We start from the raw sequence: 26,079 nt of genomic DNA, 5'->3' as shown, positions 1-26,079 counted from the left end.
GTCCATCCGTGAGTCCATCCTTTCACGCAGATATCTCAGATATTTTGACAAAATGTCACGTGACCTTGGTGACCTTTGACCTCAAATATATATATATGTCCATAACTCGGTAACCACAAGTGCTACACCCTTCATATATGGTATGATGGGACAGCTTATGACGCCACATATTGTACCTCATTAATTATGTGCATATCTAATTTTGAGCAAGCCAATAGAGCTAGAGGTCTGTTTTTTGGTATATAGGGATAACTTAGCAATACTATTTTTTTTCAAAATGTCACGTGACCTCGGTGACCTTTGACCTCAAATATACATATTTGTCCATAACTCAGTATCCACAAGCGCTACACCCTTCATGTAAGGTATGGTGGCACAGCTTATGACGCCACATATTGTTCCTCATTAATTATGTGCATATCTAATTTTCAGCAAGCCAATAGAGCTAGAGGTCTGATTTTTGGTATATAGGGATAACTTAGCAATACAATTTTTTTGACAAAATGTCATGTGACCTTGGTGACCTTTGACCTCAAATATACATATTTGTCCATAACTCAGTAACCACAAGTGCTACACCCTTCATATATGGTATGATGGGACAGCTTAAGACGCCACATATTGTACCTCATCAATTATGCGCATATCTAATTTTGAGCGAGCCAATAGAGCTAGAGGTCTGATTTTTGGTATATAGGGATAACTTAGCAATACAATTATTTTGACAAAATGTCACATGACCTCGATGACCTTTGACCTCAAATATACATATTTGTCCATAACTCAGGAACCACAAGTGGTACACCCTTCATATATGGTATGATGGGAGACCTTATGATGCTTCATACTATACCTCATTAATTATGCATATATCTAATTCTGAGCAAACCCATAGAGCTGGATGTCTGTCATACATATGCACATAGATTTGTTCTGTGATACGATCCAATAAGGCCGCCATGTGGCCATTTTATTATGATTTTTTCATGTCCTGAACTACAGCTCAGACATTCAAAAGTATTTTTATCACAGACCTAATGAAGAGGACTCTATCCTCTCTGAGGACCTGTAATCAAAGTACCCATTAACAAGTGGGGACTGTGTCATCAACGATGACTTGTTCGGGAATAATTTACATTATGCCGAACAATAAATCTCGGAGTCTGTCTCAACGTCCGAGTGCATGGTCCGTGTTTCAAAAATTACAATCGGGGTGGCAGGTCCGTGTTACAAAAATTACAATCGGGGGAATTGTACAAAATAATCCATGTTTCAATTCTATTTGGGAATAATTTACATCATGCCAAACAATAAATCTCGGAGTCTGTCTGGACGTCCGAGTGCATGGTCCGTGTTACAAAGATTACAATCGGGGGGATTGTACAAAATAATCCGTGTTTCAATTTACAATCAGCGGGATCGTAAAGCACAAACAAAAGGCACAACCGTGCTCAAAATGTGATCATGGTCCGTGTTAAGAATACAGTCAAGAAGAGCACCACTGTGAGGCGATATAGCTATCCCCTGTCCGTTATTTACGTCGGGTTCTCTTGCTGATGGGTGTCGTCGGGGCTGTGTGAGTAGAGGTCTGCACGCCAACGCTCCTCTTACCTCGTAGCATCATGCGATGATGAAAAGCCGCAAAACACTCGCCCTCGTGAAGATGAACCCCGCACAGACTACATCCTTTGGACGTCTCAGACAGTCATCCGCTGGCAGTGGTCTTACCCTCTCTGCTGCATACTTTACAGCATTTCTGCCGCCCCTCCAAACGGCTGACAACGTGCATCTGCTGATTTTGTGGATTTATGTAGGAGGCAGGAGAAACGGTGGCCTCGACCTCTCTCACACTGGGCTGCGATCGCCCACAATAACCGCCAATGAGCTGTTTCCCGACACGCAGATGAAACATCTTATGGGTCAGCTTACTATCAGGGTGTACATGCTTGAAGCATATATATGCATTTACCAGGGCAACATCAATTAGGTAACATGCCAGATATGTCCACCATCTGTGATTCTTGCGCCCAGTGTGAAAGTACTTGCGCTTCTGGTCGGCTCGGTCGACACCTCCCATGTACCGGCGATAATTATACAGCGACAGAGGCACTTGTCGCTGCTCATCTCCCTCCCCCACTGGCACGCACTCCAAGGGTGGATAGACCGTATTCAAGATCAGCACCAGAGCGTTACTATCCTGATAAGCAGTGATGTTAAGACGAGAGCCCGTTCTGGTCGTGGCTTTCATATCCCCAATAGACAGAGGAAGGTGCTTCCTCTTACCTGGCGGAATTTATTGAGGGGGCATGGTGCGACGATTACGGCGGTTAAAGCTCCCGACCATGTAGATCCCGGTCTCCATCAGCTCTCTAGCAGTAACGACCGTGCTAAACAGGCTATCACAAAATAGGCTGTGATTATATCCACAAAATGGCTGGACCAGCTCCATCGTAATTCTTTTCACCACACCTCGCTCCTGCCGTCTCCCATCAGTCCGATCCCGAAATTTAACACCTAGGTACGGTGCAAAGTTAGCAATGTATGCAGTACTAGAGTCGCACAGCTGCCATATCTTAAAACCGTCTCGGTCAGGCTTATGCGGTAATCTCTGCTTAAATTTAGAACGGCCCTTAAATCACACCATGCCCTCGTCGATGGAGATCTCTCTACCCATCTTATAATTATTTACGCACCTGTCAACTATGGGCTCCATCCATGGATTGATTTTATAAAGGGGATCCTCCTGACACCGACGTCAGCGGCGTGCCTCATCGGGATCACGACGTGGATCGTTCTCTGGGTCTGCCAGATGAAAATATCGCATAAGCTGCTGAAAGCGACTGCGGGTAATCACAGTAGAAATACCCTGGTTTCTCAGAAATGGATTGCTTGACCAATAGTCCTCCACTGATGATTTAGGGTTGATACCCATACAGACTAAGACGCCAATGAACGCCTGCACCTCTCGGTAGTCAGCGTTACGCCAGTATTTATCAATCTTTCTAGCGATATATCGCTGGTGGAATTTGGCGTATTTATTAGTCTCGTCTTTTGCCAATCTGATCAGTGTAGCTGGAATAAACTTAAAAAAGTAATCGATCTCACGGGAGTGGCTGGGCAAGGTGAAGGTCGGTCCTCTTTCATGGTCAAACTCGGTCTCCTCAAATATATTAGCATCGGTAGTTTCTGACATACGCCAGACAGGAGGGGTGTCGTCCTCCGCCAACACAGCAGCAACGTCATCATCATCGTCAGAGCTTGCCTCACCTACATACTGCCTGTCATAAAAGTCATCGTCCTCTGCCGCATCCTTGTCAACCTCCGAGTCGGACTCAGCGGTGATATCACCGTCGTCTGGGCGTCTGGGTGTGAACTCGCCCGTAGCGGCATCAAGGATCATATCTGGCTCAAAATCAGGTGGGCTGTCCTGATAACGAACCCTCCGCACTATCTTTTTTGGCGGGGACATCGCAGCACACGAAACTATGGCAGGACCAGGCTGGGCAGCCTCTGCTGATGACTCAACCTCTTTCGCACTGGGCACAGAAACCTCTCCTGATGCAGGATGAGGGCTCATGGTGAACGCAATAGGTGGTGTCTCTCCCGGAGCAGCCGGGGGAGAACCAATGGCATCAGCCGTCTCATTACTAACTGTCTCACTAGCAGCAGCAGACGTAGTCTCTGCAGATGTAGTCTCTCCCACCAGAGCAGATGTAGTCTCTGCAGGTGAAGTATCTCCCACAAGAGCAGCAGATGTCTCTGCAGGTGAAGTAGTCTCTCCCGGAGCAGCCGGGTGAGAACCACTGGCAACCGGTGAGCCATCATCATCCTCATCGGCAGAACGATCAGTCTTACGTTAACGCTTACCACTGGGTTTTTCAGCCGGAGATAGCTTCGCCTTACGGGAGCGTTTCTTGCCTGACTTCTTAGAACGTTTACTAGGGACATCACAACGATCGCTACCACTACCGCCCGGAGACTCTGCAGCAGGTTTGAGCTTCAGTCGTCTGCTCGCCTTCAGAAAACTTTTGCGGTCCGTCAAGCTCATGTCTGGAACAGTGTCCACAGACTAGCAGGTCCCACCCTTTTAAAGCCACAGGGAAACAAAGCCCTGGACATGATTGGACGCAGGGGTGTTTATATATGCAGCCACCTGTTATTATAATGGACCTACGGCAATCAGTCCACCAACCGGCGCTGACATTCCTACCCGTCATGTAAATTGCCTGTCCGTACCATTTGATATGCTAATAATACTCATTTGCAATGCAAATCCCTCGAGCACTTAGCATAACATAGTCAATGTCATTAGCATCTCAACTTGACATTCCGTCCAGCTGGGTACGTGGCATGCGCACCTGCCACCCCAGGACGTTGGCCCAAGCCCATGTTTAGTACGGGTGGGAAACCCGTATCTTTAACCTCATGTCCCTTCTAAGTACGCCTGCGCAGGGCGTATTGTCATCCAAGTCGGTGACAAGCCAACCCGACAGATCGCCCATTAAGCAGTAATGGACTGGCCGTCTCATTCTTGTACGGCAACGAACAGTGCTTCAGCGGCTTGTTTAGGTCATAACCGTCGCCTGCCGAGCGGCTTACCCAACTAAGGCGGTCAAAGATGAAGGATGCCAAAATTGTCAACAGCTGTCTCGGCCTCGTCCGTAGGGCAAACATGGCTCCTTCAAATAACGTGGCCAGCACGTCTACGTCATCAGCGGTGATGACGACCCGTCATTTACGCCCGAGTGCGTAAAACTCGGAATATACCGACAGGTACCTCTACCTGAGTCAATCATACTACGGTATAAACCAAACACAGGTCTGCCAACTCCCATTAGACTCGGCCGTTAGCCGAACTTCACAGGGACAACATAGGCGTAACAAGTCGGTGAACAACGGTTCACGCACCTAACCGCAGCCGCCAAGTCGGTGAACAATGGTATCAAATTTTGAGGCCATGTTCGTGAATGGCAAGGCTGAGGCGGTGTGTTTCGTTGCACGGCTTGAACGTCTAGAGCCAAGTGCAGCCGACAACGTCTGACATCTGAGTGGGTAGTCTTTTCGAGAAGGTAACAAGTTGGTTAAAAGCGGTGGTTACCCTTCACAAGTGTCGCTCAAGTCCGTTCGGATCAGTTCCATGGCAGGGACTAATCAAGCCAAGTCCGTCAAATCGGTCCGCACTTCCCGTCAATCAGGACTAAGTCCGTGATTTTCGTCTCGCACCATTGGCAAAAATTGCACCGCCAGCTGAGGCGGTCTTAGGCCGTTGCCTTACAGATTAGCGTTGCCGAGACGGTCAATTTCGGCCGCAATCTATGTAGTGCCTCAGAGCCAAGTTAGCCCAAACTCCGCTAGGATACATCACCGTGCTAACCTGCCAAGTACGCTACTCGTCCCCCCCAAAAAACCAGTCCCCCAACGGGGTAGGGGACTGGCTGGGTAGCTTCTGCACCTTTCCCTGTTGTTGGACTCCCTGTGAACCCATTTCGAGAGCAAACACCGTTCCTCGCCCAAAACCTGTCCTCGAACGACCCCTAGCGTGAGCAAGGGTTTGCTACATGTAGTGCTGACGACTAGGCAGGAAAGGGGGTACCAAAAAGTAGCCCGATTTCCACCGCCTTGGCAGGATAACGGCCGTGGCAGCTCAGATTCTAGCTACACCGAATTTCAAGCGGATTTTCACCGACTTGGCAGGAAAAGGGTTAAACTTGCGCCCGAAGGGTGCGCCGAAAATGGAAATGACAGAAAATGAAAGTGCCAAGAGGTATTTTTTCTTTTTTCAGTATTCCATATTCTTTAATATGTGCACATGCAATTTCAGCTTTGATGCTTAAAAAAAGGTGACCCTCCCCCATAGGCTTGCTCAAAATTTTATGACCCTTCAAAAATGCTTGCGCGAAAAATGGCGACCCACCCCCAAAAAACACTGGCCCACCCCCCCTGTAATTTGTGTCCAGTCCCTAACAAACATTTCAATGGAAAACAAAGGGCTTACTCAATGTCATCAAGAACTAATTCGAAAACCAGGGATTGAGAACTGCTCCTTTTACTAGCAATCGTGAATAAGTAGCGTCAGAGTCTGATGACTTTTTGTTGCAGGTACGTTCAGACAAGACAGTACAGAAAAAATAAGTGTTCATCTGCGATGCGACATTTGTCTAATTTCTCTTTAACGAGAATCTTGTTTGGTCTCAAAGTTACAAAAAGACACTTTTTAACACGCCCATACATTTAAAACATCTTTCTTAACAATGTCAAAAAATGATCCGAGGTATTAAAGTTAGTGGATTATTTCTAGTCTGAAGAGGAATCGAAGGGGATAGGATTTGAACTTGACTCAGTATGGATAATGTTTGGTTAATATTACCAAGTCGTTCATGGAGGCAGTTCAAAACCGTTGGTTTCCTTAGATTTTGTAGCAGAACTGCCATAGTTAACATATGTCTACTATTACAAATTTACTTGTTTTGTCTTTCAGCAACTTCTGTTAAATTGTAATCAGTGCGCCCTTATATCATCATCTGGACATTTACTCCATACGAACGCTGGTAAAGAAATTGATCAATTTCAATGCGTTTTCCGAATGAACAACAATCCGACGAAGAAGTTCAGTAAAGATGTTGGTACTCGTACAACATTACGATACATTGCACATTCCTCTCTAGGCCGTGTTCTCAAATCAGCGAATACCTTCTTTACGGGCCACTCAAAACCAAAATATGTAGTGGTTTGGGGTCCTCCTGCGAAAATGCGAGCCGACGGATCTGGGCAGACGTTCAATGCTGCCAAGAGAATTCAGAAACTGCACAAAGACATTGGCTTTTACGTCGAAACTACCGATGAATATGTATTTACATCGAAAATATTTGAACGAATCACTGGAGAAAGCAGGTAATGACATTATTATTTTCCAATTAAGCTGTTCTGCTTCCGATGAATAGAAAGGTTTAAGCTTTCTATTACCATTTATTATCTTCCGTCGGGGCATTGCCATGAGAGGTACAGAAACGGTGTAGAGGCTCATAGTCTTCAAAGATAACACCGTTTATTTCTCATATGCAAATATGTTAAATCCCGCCAGGTGTTGCCCCTTCTCTTGTCTAGTGTCTTACCTGCTCCCCTCTACCTTCTATACTTGAAAATTAGGAAGTCGTTCAAAAGTTAAAAATTACAGATACATTTATTTCTCATATGCAAATATGTTAAATCCTGCCAGGTGTTGCCCCTTCTCTTGTCTAGTGTCTTACCTGCTCCCCTCTACCTTCTATGCTTAAAAATCAGGAAGTCGTTCAAAAGTTAAAAATTACAGATAGATTTATATTTTACTCAACCTGTCTAAAATATTTGAAAAGATAGTTCACAGATAACTTTCACACCATGTTTCTAAATGCCACATCACAGTCTCTCCACACACTGTGGCCATATCTACCAATCAGCATGGCTTTGTTCCAGGTGGATGTTGTATAACTAATTTATCGATTTTCATGAAAGATCTCCTCATGTGATATATACACTGATTTTGCTATTAAAAGCTTTCGCTAGTATTGACCATCAACTATTAGGCCTACTTCATAGAGTTTACTTCTTTTGGTGTCCAGGGTACCTATCTGAAATGTTGTGGTTCAGCTCGTATCTTTTTTTTATATTTAAAGAATTTTATTGGGTATTGTTTCAGCTCGTATCTTCATGATAGGTAGACTGGCCCCCAGTCGTCTGGCTTTTCTCGGCATCAGTTACTGGATAGACACCCCACGATCTTTAAATCTACAGCCTGCCACTCAGCGCGACAGTCAAACAAAGTTTATGTCTTTTCTGAGTGGTGTTATGTAGGTCATTTCCCCCCCACACTCATCATGACCTGAGTTCAATTAGTCTAGAACATTCTCAAGGTCACTGCCCTTAATGACCTCACAACCTTGAATTCAATTAGTCATGTTTGGAATGTTCTAGAAATTTAATTAGTTGTGTGAGAAAGATAATTTTAGAACAGTAATTAGCATGTCAATAAAAGTTCTAGACTGTTCTTATATGCTCTTATGTAAGCACATGTGTATAAAAAGGGGACGTGCACAGCTTCCAGTCAGACTTTTGGGATCGTGTCTCTTGTGTGTTACTAAACTCCAGCAGTAGTCATTCTCAAGACTTTTCAAGACCTTCACTGCCAATGCTGGATTTATACTGTGGACTTTGTGCAGCTTCAAGCCTGCAAGGACTGTTCATTCATCCAACTGACTGTTACAACTCTGAGACTGGAGCTTTCCGTCCCAGCTGAGATAAGTAGTCTGTACACTTTTAAAGCTTGTACTCTATCCCTGACTTAGCAATTAGTTTCATTTTCGTAATAAATTTTGTTTAAACGTTAACTGCTGAGTTCACCCTTTTGTCGTTTTCTCTGCACGTAAGAAATTGGGGGCTTGTCCGGGATACGAATATTTTGAGCCGTTTGACAACATTTTGACAGCCTTTTCAAAACTACTGTATACTGTGAACTCAGCGAAATTCAATCATGGCGCAATTCAAGCCAGACGAATTTATGGATGACCTTGATCAGGACACATTTAATTCCCTCAGAAAAGACAACCTCATAGCACTGGCAAATTTCCTTAAAGTAGATGTCAAAGATCTATGCGCAAGCGAGAAATACAGTTCAAGATTGCAAAACATTTAGTTAATTCTGGCCATTTTGAGGAGTCTGCCTTAAAAGATTATGAGCCTGAGTCTTCCTTCGAACTCAAAAAATTAGAATTAGAAATACAGGCAGATTTGGAGCTTAAGAAATTGGAATTAGAAAAGGAAAAATTGCAAATGGAAGGAAGGGAAAGGCAGGAAAAATTACAAATGAAAGACAAAGAATTACAAATGGAAAGAAAGAGAGAGAGAAAGGAGAGAGAATTGGAAGAACATCGACTACAGTTAGAAATGAGACGTTCAGAGCTTGGACAGTCAGGAAAATTCTTCCCTTCAGACAAGTTTGACATCACTAAGCATTTCAGGTTAGTTCCCCCTTTCCAAGAAAAGGATGTTGATAAATATTTCCTTCATTTTGAGAAAATTGCTCAGAGTCTGAATTGGCCTAAGGAGTCCTGGTCTATGCTTTTGCAGAGTGCTTTGGTGGGTAAAGCCAGAGAAATTTACATTCAGTTGTCAGTAGAGCAGGCTTCAGATTATGATTCTGTGAAGGAATTAATTCTCAAGGGCTATGAATTGGTGCCTGAAGCTTACCGTCAGAAATTTAGGGATTGTGAGAAGGCGAGGGATAAAACTTATGTTGAATTTGCTCGAACAAAAGAACAACTGTTTGATCGTTGGTGTTCTTCGGAAAAGGTCAGTCAGAATTATGACAAACTACGACAACTTGTTTTGATTGAGGAATTTAAAAGGTGCATTCGGAGTGACATCAAGACGTTTATCAATGAACAAAAGGCAGATACATTGGAGGTCGCTGCACGTTTGGCCGATGATTATTCATTGACCCACAAATCTTCATTTCTCAGCAAACCATCCCAGTCCTTTTCCTACAAAAACAATGCAGGTAAATTTAACTCGTCCTTTTCATCCAAGAAATTTTCAAAGGACAGTAGAAAATCAAATGACAACAGTTCACAAAATTCAAGTAACACTCCCACATCATCAGATCCCAAGTCTCAATCTCCTTCTGACAAACAGTTTGGTACACTTTCTTGTAATTATTGTAAGAAAGACGGCCATATAATGTCAGATTGTTTCAAATTGAAAAGAAAACGTGAAGGTCAAAGTGGTCAAAGTGGATCTAAGCCCACCGGCTTTATTTCTTCATCAACTCAATTAGAGTCTAATAATGTGTGCAACACATTTTCTGAGGTTAAACCCCTCTCATCCCCAATTAATGAGGTCAAGGTCAATTCTTCTCAAGATAGCATTATGGGTATTTTCGAACCATTTATTCATGATGGTTTTATATCACTTTCTAGTGATTTCTCTTCCGCTACCCCTGTCAAAATTTTAAGAGATACCGGGCTTCCCAGTCTCTTTTGTTGGCAGATACCCTGCCGTTTTCTGAAAAGTCATTTTCAGGTTCTAAAGTTCTTATTAAGGGGGTAGATTGCAATGACTACATTCCTGTTCCTCTCCATAATGTCTATTTGTCTTCGGACTTTGTTTCTGGACCTGTGGCTTTAGGTATTAGGCCTTTTTTGCCTTTTGAAGGGATTCACTTCTTCTTGGAAACGACCTTGCTGGGGACAAGGTCATTACTAATCCACTTGTGGCTGATAATCCTAGTTTAGATCAGAATCCAGAGCCAATAGAGGAAGAAATTCCCGGCCTTTTTCCTTCATGTGCCATTACTCGAGCCATGTCAAAGAAAACTTCTGAGAATCAAAATACTCTCAAAAATAATGTCACAGATGTTGACTTAAATGACACCTTTCTCAGTCAGGTGTTTGACACGGAGCATTCCGTTATCCCTCGTGGATTTGAAACTTCCGGTAAAACTTCTGCTGACAAAAGTCAGACATTTTCTAGATCAAATCTCATTGCAGAACAACACAAAGACCCAGATATTTTGTCTTTGTTTGACAGGGTAGATGATGAAGGTAAAACTTCTGTTTCCTATTATACAAAATCTGGTATTCTCATGCGTAAATGGAGACCTCCAGATGTTTTGGTTGATGACGATTGGGCTATAAAACATCAAATTGTGGTTCCAAAGCCCTATCGTGCTGAAATATTGCGCCTGGCCCATGAAACGCCCTGGGCTGGTCATTTGGGAGTAAGGAAAACTTATCATAAAATTCTCAGTCACTTTTATTGGCCTAATCTCAGGCAGGATGTAGCACATTTCTGTAAAACTTGCCACACATGTCAAATGGTAGGAAAGCCAAATCAGACCATTCCAAAGGCCCCTTTACAGCCAATTCCTGCATTTCAAGAACCATTCAGTAGGATACTAATAGACTGTGTTGGGCCCCTACCAAAAACAAGATCAGGAAATGAGTACATGTTGACAATTATGTGTACATCAACTCGGTTTCCAGAAGCCATACCACTGAGAAACATAAAGACAAAGACTATAGTGAGAGCTTTAGTCAAATTTTTCACTTAATTCGGCCTCCCTAAATGTGTCCACTCCGATCAAGGCTCCAACTTTATGTCTGGTATTTTTCAACAAGTAATGGATCAGCTAGGCATTAAACAGTATAGGTCATCTGCCTATCATCCAGAAAGTCAGGGTGCTCTTGAGCGATATCGATTTCATCAAACTTTGAAAAACATGATTAGAACCTACTGTTTTGACACAGAGAAGCAGTGGGATGAAGGAATTCATTTTTTGCTCTTTGCTGTTAGAGAGTCAATTCAAGAGTCTCTTGGTTTTAGCCCATTTGAGCTTGTATTGGACATACAGTCCGTGGCCCACTTAAGCTCGTTAAAGAGAAATTCCTATCAGACGATGATGATTGTCTGAATATTTTGCAATATGTGTCAGATTTTCGTACAAAACTCTCTAAAGCATGTGAATTAGCCAGAGAAAATCTTGAGTCATCTCAGCAGTCAATGAAAATCAAATATGATAAAAGCACCTCAAACGGAAGTTTGAACCAGGTCAAAAAGTTCTTGTTCTACTTCCAATTCCTGGCAAACCACTCCATGCTCGTTACTTTGGGCCATACCTAATTGATAAGAAATTGAGTGATTTAAATTACATCATAATAACACCTGACAGGCGAAAACAAAAACAGCTATGTCACATAAATATGCTTAAGCCATATTTGGATAGGGATAATCCTACTATAACTCAGCCTGTCAGTACAGTCAGTTCTGGCCATTATGAAGATAGTGATACTTAAACTGACTTGAGTGAAAATACTTTAAACTCAAAGCTGGGCTCGGTCAAGCTTCAGAACTCAGAAATCCTGGAGAAGCTGGAGTCTACAAAGTTGGCACACCTCCAGCCAGAACAACAACAACAGGTGAAAGAACTGCTTCACGAATATAAACACCTGTTTCAAGATGTTCAAACGAGGACAAACGTCATCTATCACGACGTTGATGTTGGGGACAGTAAGCCTGTAAAACAACATCCATACAGACTGAATCCAAGAAAAGCGAAATATCTCCAGGAAGAAGTCAAATACCTGCTGGACAATGACTTTATTGAACCCAGTAAAAGTAACTGGAGTTCGCCGTGCATACTTGTTCCCAAATCAGATCACAGTTATCATATGTGCATGGACTTCGGGAAAGTCAACACTTTAACAAAGACAGACACTTTCCCAATCCCGAGGATTGATGACTGCATCGACCGAGTGGGAAAAGCCAAGTATGTGACGAAATTTGACCTACTGAAGGGATTTTGGCAAGTCCCTCTGACGGATCGTGCTCGTGAAATATCCGCCTTTGTTACACCAGACGGATTGTTCCAGTACAAGGTGATGCCATTCGGAATGAAGAACTCTCAGGCAACGTTCCAACGGATGATCAACGACGTCATATCCGGGCTAGACGGATGTGCAGCTTACGTTGACAACGTCATCTTGTATAGTGACACCTGGGAGGAACACATCAAGCTCATGCGGAAGTTCTTTGAGAGACTGAGCAAAGCAATGTTGACTGTCAACCTTGCCAAATCTGAGTTTGGTTGGGCGAGGGTGACTTACCTCGGACATACTGTAGGACAGGGTGAGGTAAAACCTGTTGATGCCAAAATCAGTGCCATTTCAAGTTTTCCCATACCAAACTGCAAACGACAACTGATGCGCTTTCTCGGTATGGCTGGTTACTACAGAAAATTCTGTCCAAATTTCTCCACAATTACTGAGCCTTTGACTAACTTACTAAAAAAGAAAGTAAAGTTTGTTTGGTCAGAGCAATGCCAACAGGCATTTGATACACTTAAAGCCATACTGCAAAGTGCTCCAGTGTTGTCTGCACCAGATTTCACTTTGCCATTCAAATTAGCTGTAGATGCTAGTGATACGGCTGCTGGTGCTGTTTTATTGCAAGAGGATAGTCATGGTGTAGATCATCCTGTTTGCTATTTTCACGCAAATTTAACAAATCCAGAGAAACTACTCTACAATCGAAAAAGAGTGTTTATCTTTGATATTAGCTTTACAGCATTTTGAAGTTTATGTTACTTCTTCAAACCAGCCAATAGTGGTTTATATTGATCACAACCCTCTTGTTTTTCTGCAGAAATTTAAAGGCAAAAATCAGAGATTCCTAAGATGGAGTTTAATGTTACAGGAGTTTAATCTTGATATTAGACATATCAAAGGCAGAGACAATTTAATTGCAGACTGTCTCTCTCGTATTTAGACTTTATTGTTGTTCACTTTCAAGAAATTTTACTTAAGGGTAAAAAAAATTTGAGTACTTAAATCTTTTTCAAGATTACATTTGCAAAAGAAAGATTTTTCTTTGAAAAATTTATTTTTTGAAGAGGGAGTGTGTTATGTAGGTCATTTTCCCCCACACTCATCATGACCTGAGTTCAATTAGTCTAGAACATTCTCAAGGTCACTGCCCTTAATGACCTCACAACCTTGAATTCAATTAGTCATGTTTGGAATGTTCTAGAAATTTAATTAGTTGTGTGAGAAAGATAATTTTAGAACAGTAATTAGCATGTCAATAAAAGTTCTAGACTGTTCTTATATGCTCTTATGTAAGCACATGTGTATAAAAAGGGGACGTGCACAGCTTCCAGTCAGACTTTTGGGATCGTGTCTCTTGTGTGTTACTAAACTCCAGCAGTAGTCATTCTCAAGACTTTTCAAGACCTTCACTGCCAATGCTGGATTTATACTGTGGACTTTGTGCAGCTTCAAGCCTGCAAGGACTGTTCATTCATCCAACTGACTGTTACAACTCTGAGACTGGAGCTTTGCCGTCCCAGCTGAGATAAGTAGTCTGTACACTTTTAAAGCTTGTACTCTATCCCTGACTTAGCAATTAGTTTTATTTTCGTAATAAATTTTGTTTAAACGTTAACTGCTGAGTTCACCCTTTTGTTCGTTTTCTCTGCACGTAGCAGCATGTCCAAATTGATTGGATGTGTATAAGATGTGGTGAAATTTCAATATTTGTCTTTTTAGGGCAATTTATGCCATTCATGGTTAAAAAATCTGTATTCTCTGAAAGGGCTTGTCCAATTTCTTTGAAATTTGCTACATAAGTCCCTTAAGATTTGTTTAAATCATGCTCTTTTTGTGGTGGAAAAATTCTTTAGATAATTGTCATTCAGCATTTGCTACACACAAACGATTATTCATGCAGATTTATTCAGTATTTGCTATCGAGAAACTTTCAAAGTTCAACCCTTTTGTGTGTTTTTGTGTTGGGATTTGTTGGATGGATGGCATTCTACGTAGTGTATTGTTGAATGTTAAAAAATGTGTTGCTGTTGTTTTTTGAGGCTGTTTTTTGAGAAAAAAGAATTGAAAATGCCTTTTTAAAAGCAAAATAATACATAATGACTTGATATGTTGTTTTATCATTATTGACGTGTTTCTACTTGTTCACCCATTCTTGCATTCATCATTGCTGTAAAATGCTGTGAAAAAAATAAACCTGATGTGGCCTGCATCTGTTTACCTTGATCTTAAAAGGCAAATATAACTTTCTGTCTTGACAACCATACCATAGTTTCAATGTTTTACCTAGTGTACCTGCTTGGTTTGTACGCAAGAAACAAGTAGAAAACAGACTCTATAATTTTATAATTTTCAAGTGATCAGAATACAAAAGTCTTGAAAAGATAAGATCATCACAACTTCCAGTATAAGGGATACAGTCACTCTAAATGTATAAATTAAAATTAAAAATGTGCCTGGAGGATGTACTAAAAATACAGAAAGTTGCTTCCTGTCGGTAAAATCTACAAAAAATTCAAGATTTTAAAGACTTTTGCAGATTTTTTTTTACGAATTTGTCTTCTTATTTTTTTTATTTTGCAAACTAGTTTGAAGATTTTTTTTCCCTAACTTTCTGCTCTGAATTTTTTTTTCTTCTGTTTTTGACCACCCCTCCCAAGATCTAATGGTCCGTCCCTAAGGGGTCTCACCTTCGTCCGCTGTTGTTTATTCTTTTCATTGATGACATCTGTGATAATCTCGTGTCCGATTCGTTACTTTTTGACGATGATATGAAGATTTATCGTATTATTGATTCTGATAATGACTCTTTAACGCTGCAATCTAATATCAATAGAATCGTCCGCTTATCTGACACTTGGTAACTGAGACTTAATCCTACCAAATACAAAATCTTCACTATTTCATTGAAACGAAAAATTCATATTTTCCCATACAAACGTGATACGCATTGATTAGAGTCAATAGCATGAGAGATCTCGGTGGTGTTATTGGCACAAGATTAAATTTTGTGACCATGTAGATAATATGATTGAGGGTGTGAGAAAAGCTCTTGGATTTATTACGAGGAATAGCAACAGTGGGCACGTTTACGTAAGGTCCAAACTTGAATATGGAATAGTATAATTAAATACAAGTTTGACAGAATTGAAAGAAACCAGTATGTTGCTGTCAATGTAGAGCTAGACACACTGTCAGAATGGTTCAAATCTGTGAGGAAAATAGTTCGTGGCCGTATTGGTCGACTAAAATCACATGTTTGCAGAAGACCCTATTCTGTATTTAAAGATCCTGATGCTGTTAAGTGTTTGAATGATATCCATGACAAATATGTTGTCGTCCCTGCTGATAAAGCTGCCAATAACATTGTATTTGTCTGTAAGAAGTATTATTTTGAATATCTTATAGACAAACTTGGTGTAACTAAGACCTTCACCAACTCCACTTACAGACAATCAATGTTCAACAAATCTGAAATTTTGGCAAATCATAAGTCATTCACGGATAATTTTAATATTACAACAAAGGATGACCATAATAAGTTGCCTAGCTTATCCCTTTTTCCTGCCAGACAGTAATAACTGTATCACTTCCCCATCAGCCAAGTCAGTAAAAAGCAGTATTGAGCCAAAACATGACGTATTTTCACTCACTTGGCTTGGTATGTTATAGCATCTTTTGTCCAAAAAAATCAAGTTTACAGTATTTATGTTTTCAACAGCCTTCAAATGTACAGTATTATGTTAAATACACCATATGGAATATGTTGTGTTTCATTAATTTTAACCATCTTGACCTGGTGGTGAAATATGGACTTGGCAGGAAAAGGGATACTGGATACCAAAGCTCCACAAAACACCTTACAAAGCTAGGTTTATCGCAGGATCTTCAAAATGTTCAACAACAGAGTTATCGAACATACTGACTTCTGTTCTTTGTACTGTTAAACGGGGACTTCAAGCATACTGTGATGTTGTCTTTTCTCGGAGTGGTATAACATAAATGTGGATATTAAAAAATTCGAAGGAACTCTTGGAAAATTTGAAATCAAGATCTGTTTCAAAAATAACATCTATTAAAACTTTCGATTTTTCCACATTGTATACCACAATACCACATGATAAATTGAAAGAACGCTTGAAAAACATCATCAACCAAGCATTTTTCTACAAAAACGGTTCACACCGTTACAAATATGTGGTATTAGGGTATAATTCTACATATTTTGTTAAAAATACTACTAATGCTAAAGTGTTTTATACCGAGAAAGACATCAGTATGCTTGATTTCCTCATTGACAACATATTTGTTGAATTTGGAGGACACATTTTCCAACAGTGTATAGGAATTCCTATGGGCACTAACTGTGCTCCCTTACTTGCCGACTTATTTCTGTTCTCATACGAGGCAGAATTTATCCAGAACCTTATCAAGCAGAAAAGGGTCTCTGTAGCTCGAACTTTCAACCTTACATTTAAATACATAGACGATGTTATTTCATTGAATAACTCTGAATTCAGTAAATATCTCGCTATGATTTATCCTCCAGAATTGGAGATTAAAGAAACTACAGAAACGGCCTCTTCTGCTTCATATCTGGACATTTTACTTGAATTTGACTCTAATGGTCACCTTTCTACTAGGCTATATGACAAGAGAGATGATTTCAACTTAAGTATAATCAATTTTCCACACCTCATCAGTAATATTCCACTCTCACCTGCTTATGGGGTATACATTTCCCAGCTTATTCGATATGCAAGAGCATGCAGTTCATATGGTGATTTTGTAGAGAGACATGGACATCTCTCTAACAAACTGTTAAATCAAGGTTACACCAGAGCAAGACTTGTCTCTACATTCAAACGCTTTTTGGCAGGTATCGCAAGCTGGTAGATAAATACAATATCTCTCTTCGACAAATGATCACTGATGGCATCGGTGACATGGGGCCTTAGTTAGTTAGTGACCACTACCTATCTGACTTACAGATTGATATATGGCGGGTGCCACATGTGGGGCAGGATGCGCTTACTATTTTCGAAACACCTGACATCACTTCTTGGTCTTTCGGCCAGAGGTCCATATATCTTTCTTTCATGAATTTGACTCTGTTTGTGTACCGTCTATTTACTGTCTGTTCTGTGCTGTTTTGTGTCTATGTTTACAACTATTGTCTTACAAATTCTGACCTAGTGTTATTGGATTATGGATTGGTATGATTGCGATTATTTTTCTAACTTCCTTCTGTCAATATCTGTAAACGTCATGCCATTGTGATGGGTCATATCATAAACTGGTGCATCATCGTAAACCACACGCCTCTTTACGGCAACAGCTCAGCGCTACCCGTTAAGAGATTTTTGCGTAGGTCAGCGGAGCGGAAATTATTGCTCTGGCTTGCGAGAATGAAACTGGTGGGGTTGTTCATGGTTCGAGTTGAGGTGTAGAAGAACGATTTTGAGCTGTGACAAAAATCAAAGTAACTGACTGGTCAGTCATAATGAGGGGAAAAACAATGAAAATGTTTATGATCAAAATTTTTTGAAATGCGCACATTTTAACAAATACAGAAATTATTAACATTATAAACATAAGACCAAACCATTTTTTCAGGGATGGGACAGGTTGGAAATGAGGGGTGAGAGACAAAGGCATTCCTATTGCTGCATGTGGATGCAGCCACACCATTCCATTTACAGCAAACTTATTCACTGTGTTGTGTTCAAGTTCCATATTGTACTGACTGTCATACAAGGATAACATAAGCAAATCAAATCAAATTATAAAAGAATCAATGCTGTTGTATAGATTTTGCTGAACATGGCTGATTTTAATATTTCGCCCTGTATATTTGGTATACGGCAAAGGCATATTTTGACGTAAAATCAAAATTAACACTACATTGCTGACAATATATCTTACCTTTTCTGCATGAACTTCCCATTCTAAATTATAGTACAGTAGTACTTCAAACAGATTAACAATTATTTTTATTTTAACCCATAATTTTACATTACAAAAACTGTTATTCTGCCAAATTTTGAATTTTCATTTTATAAAGTTTGCACTGCACAAGATGATTGAACGAACTGCAATGTTTGAATATGTTAAACTCAAAGAATAAAAATCCTTTGGTCACAGATTAAATTATTTTTGAAAAAAATTACTTTTCAACACATTTAGCATATATTCTTTATAGGGTCGTGTATTTCAAGAAAACAGTAAATTAAAAACAGTAATTTCATCACTTTTAATTTTTTTTCAATACTATGACAATTATCAGCCATGAGGTTTTACAAACGCAAGACCAGATATTAGCATTTTTTCCATCATTTTTACAGGACTCTTTGGAAATTGCATTAAAAACAGTTAACAGTGACTTAAAATTTCCACTTGGTATACATTTAATTTACAGACACCAGGTTGTGTTTTTCACATGCACTCAGGTAGCAGGAAAGCGTGCCATTACTATTTCGGGATTGTTAATTCTTATTTCTGAATTATTTAATTTTTTTCAGTGTTGAACTATCTATAGGCAGCTTATACTGTGGCTTAGAATTTTGCTGATTGATATATTAGTACTTTGTGCCCTGTGGGCACAAGGTACTAATGTGATGGCGCGGCCCAATATGGCCAACATAGTGGGCCGTATGCTGTGGACGCAGGTATCTCAGAAACGCTTCAGTAACTTTTTCTGAAATTTGGTCTGGTGGTCACTTGGGCATGTATCTCAAACGGTCTTTTTTCTTTTTTTGATTGAATCATTTTAAAGTCACTTTTTTAACTTTTTTCTGAAAACCACTGTTTTCAATTTTTCCTCAAAACCGCTGATTTGATTATTGTGATGTTTGGCATGGGTGTTCGTATAGTTGAAATGCCGTTAGAAATATTCAAAATTTGGTGATAAATGCCTTGCATTATTTTTAAACAATATTTTTATCCATTTTTATTTTACATTTACTTGATTTTGACTCGCTTTCGCTAAAGCTACCGTCTGCGCATGCGCACAACTGTAGGACAAAATCTGAGTTGAAGAATCGAAACGGACGCCATCTTGTTTCTCGGTATGGGCACATTTTTTACGTTGTGAACGTTTCACTGTGTATTTCAATACGATCTATAGTTATGAAGTTGACAGTGATGCACTTTTGCGGCTGTCGTGTATTTTTTGGTACGAAAGGCGCCTTTGATCGACTGAAGAATGATGGCCTCCGTAGGCGATAAACACCGGTGCTGGCAGGCATATCAGTTCTACTGAGGAAGTAATCCACTGGCCCGTATAGCATGTATAGGTCAGGGCTCGCTTAGGGAAGAACCACTTGATTTCTGGGGGGGGTATGGAGGATTTTGAGGGAAAAAAATTGTCACCAGGTGGAATAAAAGAAAAAAATTAAGCCTGTAATGGCTTGAGAAAAAAAATTCTCATAACAGACAGAAATAAAAAAGGAATTGTCACAATGCTGTTGAAATGAGCAAAATTTTGGAAATTTCATTCTCATGTATTCTTTGCTGGCATGCTGCCAAAGGCACGCAAATGTTTTTACCACAAGTAATTCTTATGTGTTTTTTTCCAGCACTTATGATATAAGCATTCACTACTTTACACCTCAGTGCACTCGATGTTTTCCTTCCCTTTTCTGACCCAAGAAATCATATTTCAGGATTTCTGTTGCAATATCTCAATGGTATAGGCAATATCTAGATGGGACTATTTGACTTCTGTAAATTGTGAAAATTTAAAACACAAGATGGGAGTCAATAAACTAGTGTTAAAACCAACACATTATTCTCTCAATATAAATATGTTAGAAAGATTACAAGTTGACAATGAAAATTGAGGAACAACAAATATAATGAAATACAATGTGTGAGCCTTGTTCCTCTGACCACAAAAGATAACATCTCCCCTGAGAACTTAAAAGGAATTGACTGTTTTAAAGAAAAGCAGGTATAGTACTGGTCACAGTTGATTTGCCAAAAAAGTGTTCTATAATTTAAAGTTGTATATATAATAGACTTTCCATTTTGTTTGTCATTTGTTGGAATGTAAAATGAATAAATAAAAACATCCTGCGATATGTGAAACACTGGCTTAAATTTGAAAAATTGCACTGCTACTCCATTTGAAAAAAAAAATTGATGCAGGTCTGACTGTAGAAATAAAAAAATGCTGTCTCTCTAACAAAAAAAAAGTTCCCATACCCACTTCCTGCATACCCCCCCCCCCGAAATCAAATGGGTCTCGCCTTAATATGCGCATGCGCATATAACAAGTTAGCGTTGTTTTTCAAGGACGTTGAAAAATCAAACCGACACCATCTTGTTTCTCGGTCAGGTGCGAATTTTGACGGTTTAGCGTGTATTTGATGATGTTTTTGACGGTTTAGCGTGTATTTGATGATGTTTTGTAAATATGAAGTTCACAGTGATGGTACTTTTGTTGCTGTCATGTATTTTTTGGCACGAAACGCTCCTTCGATAGACTGAAGAAGGATGGCCTCCGTACTCGGTACTCCCCAACACCGGCGAATCCATTGCTTTAGCGAGGCAATCCCACCGGCGGCCCGTATTATAATAGCTGGGTGAGAGCAAGGGAATGCTCTGTCCTTCCATGGAGGTAGTAGGCCGTTTAACAGGATCGGCCCCGATCTTTTATTATTTTCGCCTGATCCTTTATTTTTTCGCCCGACCCTTTATTTTTTCGCCCGATCCTTTATTTTTCATGCCGATCCTGTTTCATGTTCGCTGATACTCTTTGAATGTGGCAGAAGACCTATTGTTTCTCGGCGGCGATTTTGTCACTTTTATTTCAGCGAGCGTATCAAGTGTGAAACGGTTCTAATGTGGCGATAACACGACGTGCCAGATGATTATTACATGTAAAAGGTTTATTCTATCGCAAAAATGTGTGAAATGGTCAGACTGTTTTCCTTTCATGTCGATGCTTTCGGTGTTTTACACACAATGAGGCAGGGTTATCGGGTGCAAAGCACCCAAAGTCACGTTTGTCTGTGAGGAGAATAAATGGGCCAACCGTAGTGCAAATGAACATCGGCTAAGACGGATGAAACTTAAATTAAAAAAGCATGAAATGTGTTACGCTGCCGATCGTACAGACAACGGCCATTTTATACAACGGACATGGAGTATACTAAACGAAAGAGTCGGTGTTGCATCTTTGCCAGCGGGCACACCGTCAAAGCATCTATATACTATAGTATAGGCAAGTGGTTGAACTGCTGTTGCCACCAATGTCTCGCACTGGTAAGGATCCGAAGGTCAGGAAAAGTGATTTCGATTAGAAGTGGCTGAAATCGTACGATTGGTTGAGACAAACAGCAAATGTAAAATTCTATGGTACTTCCGCGTGTTCAGATCGTTGCGTGTCTGAGTTAGCATGCTCGCACCATTTCGAGATCTGTGTACGTCAACATGACGTTGGAGCCATGTGTGTCACCTTGTGTCACGCATTCGTAACTTGCATGGATTCGTTCGATTGACTTTGAGAAACAGTTGCACTTGATCCAGTTTCAAAACCCATGACCCGTTTTACGATATTCAAGGCACCATGAAATGAAATAAAAAGGAACTGCATGAGCGAAAATAATCATTTGTTGATCATCTGAATACAGCAGCTATGTACGTACGGTTAGGCATAGGGTATACAGTATAGGTTCAAAGGTCGCGTGTGTTCAAGTGTGCTCCATACAATGCATGGCGGCCGACGCCGCGCTGTTGTCGAAGTTTCGTACGTTTGTCGAAGTAGAAGTCGATGCAATTTCAAATCTTGTTCTTGAAAATACCCGGTATCAATATTTTCAAGCTTCTCTTTATTATGAATTGAGTTTTAAAGTCGACATATTTCTCTGCAGGCATGCTCTGCTGACTCCAAATTGTAAGTGCAATATTCAGTCCCGTATGAACTTGTCCGTGTAACTGTTTTGCCATGGACGTTTAAAAAAGACATCCATGGTTTTTGCAATCTGGCTACAGACAAACATGTAGTAACAGAGGATCACATAAAACGTCTGATTTTGAATGTTATTCTAGAGTGAACTGGAAGACTTTGAATGAAAATATTGATGTAATATATGAAGTGCTTAAAGTGCATAAAAGATTTTACTTTATCCTTTTATTGTAGGATTTTTTCTGATGCTATGGAGTGATGTGTGTATTGCATAATTAACATAATATTTACATACTTATTGTTATGCAAATTAGCCGATCCTGTTTCATAAATTTCTGGGGAGAACACTGCCTACTACCTCCATGGTCCTTCTACCTCCGGCTTCCATGTCATAACAAACTAGCGTCGTTTTATGTTGATGTACTGTCCTTTCGACACAGCGATAACTTTTAGTTTTCTGTTGCTTATTTTGGGTAATTTCGACAGTTGTGCATTGATTTTGACATCATTGTTGACATATTTAGTTTGCTTTTCACCATATTGTATGTCCTTCCCTGCACTACATTATTCAAAATTAAATATTGTTTTTGGCCTATACATACTTGAGGGGTAAGCTTATTTAGTCTCATTAGTCTCATACATTAAAGATGCACTGTTGACCTACAGAGTCAAAACTTTTTATCATTGTATTGTAGATAGGTGTACACTCCAAATACTAAGTACAAGTGTGGTGAGTGTAACAAGCAAATGTTTTTTAGTCAATGGCCCAAATTTATTTTCTATTTGATGGACAATAAATACATGTGTAATCAATGCCAACAATCCAGTTTAAGTAATTTGGTTTCGATTAGCCATTGTCCATTATATTACAATAGTTTGTGGCTAAATTTTCTCCCCTTCTGTATTATATAAGTTCACCGTTTTCTGTTTTAGATATTGTTGATCCTATTGAGTCCCATATCTCTTATTCTTAATTCACTTTCACACATATCAAGGTTGTTGATACTTAGAATCCACACTTGAACTTATGCTGAGCAGTAACCAACCAGTTCAAATAACTTTCATTTATGTCCAAACAATTTGACTTTTTGCCAAATTTCACATTTATGGCAATTAATAAACAGTAAGGAGGTACAAAGGACGTCGGTGCCCCCGGGCCCCATGTTAAATCATCTTTTGAGTTCTTTGGGTCCAAATTATCCCACCCCAGGCACCTACATCATCAACCATTTGCCAACAACTCCATGCCTACAACCAATTACCTGACCTGGCCACACATTGGAGACGCTACAGCATCATTGACGGTATTTTTACAGTGATGACATTAACTTTATTGTGCAATATTTGCAATTTACATTCATTAAAATAGGGACTATTTTTACAATATATTTTATGCAAACACATTAATGTGAAGTTTAATGTTAATGCCTCAACTTCTTTTTGGGGTCTTCATGCAGCAAGGTTTTTATTCTGCATTACTGCTTTGTTTCATGTGCTCGGTAGAGTCAATTGTGTTTGTGACTCTCTTTATAGTGGAATTCTGAGACAATTTTATTCACTTGTAAATGACTACAATGAAATAGATCCTTTTTCTGTTACTTTAGACAGTTTTAAAATATTTTAAAACATTCCTTTCTCAGTACTTATTGAAGTTTGTATGTCTTCAAGTTGTCTTTGTGTGTTAACTCTGTTTCTGTATTGTTTTCTAAATCTTCCATAAATTGCCTCAGCTGTTGAATTATTAATGAAATAAAAAAAAAACTGGTAAAATAAAACAAAACAGGCATTTCCCAGTTTTTGGATCCGAAGCAAGTCATTACACACAGGTCAATGTAAATTGTGAGTCTGTGAATGCCATTATATACAAGGTGTGTGGCCCAGCTCTTTTTTTCTGAATCCAATCATTAGAACATTTCTTTCCTAGTAGACATTATACACGTACAGAATAGTTTATATTTGTAGAAGCCAATTCATATAATTTGCACCTTCAATTCAGGGCTTTAATAAATTATCTTTCTTTCGCTTTCAATATTGTACAGTTTTACATGGCAATGTCAACTATATCAACTTTTAAGCCCTAATGGCACCAACATAATTCTTTAAGTGACTTTGCCAGAAATATTTATTCATCATTGTAAAAATATGCCTCAAAGTACAACGTGAAACTTCTTCCAAACTGTATGGTTATGATTGTGCCATTGTTTATTTGTTTAGTAAAACACTGTATCCAGTGAAATTAGCTGTAAATGCACTTAATCTACATTGAAACCCTATTAATTTTCTTTTTTTCAGAGTTGGTAACTGGTTGACAACAGGATGGCGTACCATGATGTTGGCACTAAACAGTTGTGACAATCTAATGGTCTATGGCATGGCCAAATACGACCACTGCAGGTACTAAATTTACTCAGTTTTAGATAACAATGTCTAATGTCTGTTGAATTATCATTCTTGTATTTTCCTTCTGCTGAGCCCAAGACTATGACACAATTTTTCTAGAATTCTTTGTAGCCAGCCAATATTTTAATGATTTGATGACTGAATGTACTTGTACATTTCCATGTTGTTGAAAGCTAGACTGAAAAGGCCTGGTATATCGGCATTCAAAGGTGTTGAGACTTTTCAAAGCCCCTTACAGTCACCATGACATAAATTTCAAGTTCCTCCTGAAGCATCAACTTCATATTATTGAATGATCTTTGATAATTGTGAACAAATTCACTTCAACCCTTCGTGTTCAAACACAAAATGCCATCATTCATTATAAGACCCAGGATCTAGGAGTGTCAACAACAACAACTCAACTTTGTACGCACACAATACATAGGTAGGATATCAAGTGTCTTTTCAACACTTTGAATTTCTTTTTCAGCCATCCCCATGTGAATCCTGTTCCATTTCACTACTATGCTACAGACAATAAAACAGAATGCTCCCTGTATGAACGAAGTGAGACACACAGAGGACCTGGACATCGTTTTGAAACAGAAAAACTGATATTTGAATATTTATCTCATATTTATAACATTTCATTTCGTTATCCAAATTGGGAGTCTGAAGCAATTTTTGCAACTTAGCACGTGTTCTAGTAATGTAACTTTTGCAACACAAATTTTGAATAAAATAAAAGAGACTTTTATTCACTGCCAGACATCATTCATTTCAGCTTAACTCTGACATTTACAACACCAAATCATATTACAATTTTCAAATTCTTTTGCCAAAAAAATCAAACTCCATCAGTAGGTGTTGATTTTTCCATAGTGGGTGTTCATTCACTAATGTAAACAAATCCTTTCTTAAAGTTTCAGAATGCTATCTTGGCATCATCTTCAATTATCAAGACAAAGCTGTACTAAATTCTCTATTTATCAATATGAATATAATTTTGAAAATATATTTTATTTACAAAAGAAACATCTGTATTATCACTTTCAGTGATTGGAGAACACATCTCATTATTTCTTCATGAAATTGGTATTTTAAGAATTTATGAACAACACCAGCATTATGAGCTGCTTTTTATATCCCAGTGATATGAGCAATATGTAGAAGTACAGCCATACTTTCAGGACCTAACAATAAAAGCAAGGTGAAATAGCTAGCTTGGGTATCATCAATGTTACTGTCATGAGCACCATCCCATAGGCTAGTAACAAATTGTGATCTTGTCCTTGTTTATGTGTATATTGTAATACAATTCTATGGGATTGCTTATTGAATGTTTTCACCTATGATGGCCAAGTTTAAAACAATTCTACTTGTGACATTGTTTTTGATCAACCATCAATTTATAACAATCTTATAAAGAAACTA

At 39.4% G+C, this 26,079-nt stretch overlaps 1 protein-coding gene across 3 annotated transcripts in view; it reads left to right on the top strand.

Moving 5' to 3' along the window:
- Positions 1-25,867, top strand: part of LOC139130339 (alpha-N-acetylgalactosaminide alpha-2,6-sialyltransferase 3-like) — a 52,852-nt gene extending 26,985 nt beyond the window's left edge. For 2 of the 3 annotated variants that reach the window (XR_011551830.1, XM_070696103.1), the window contains exons 2-4: positions 6,479-6,891; positions 24,556-24,657; positions 25,136-25,867. Coding sequence is in view for 1 of the 3 variants with exons in the window: in XM_070696103.1 (XP_070552204.1) it covers positions 6,479-6,891; positions 24,556-24,657; positions 25,136-25,340 (720 nt within the window). In the remaining 2 variants the exon portion in view is untranslated. The remainder of the gene's footprint in view (positions 1-6,478; positions 6,892-24,555; positions 24,658-25,135) is intronic. The other variant, XR_011551829.1, reaches the window with a different exon arrangement.
- Positions 25,868-26,079: the final 212 nt, after the last annotated feature.

Source organism: Ptychodera flava, chromosome 4 (assembly GCF_041260155.1).
Source record: "Ptychodera flava strain L36383 chromosome 4, AS_Pfla_20210202, whole genome shotgun sequence".
NCBI classification, from domain to species: domain Eukaryota; kingdom Metazoa; phylum Hemichordata; class Enteropneusta; family Ptychoderidae; genus Ptychodera; species Ptychodera flava.
The sequence above is the reverse complement of the archived record's forward strand: the minus strand, read 5'-3'. Positions and strand labels throughout refer to the sequence as shown.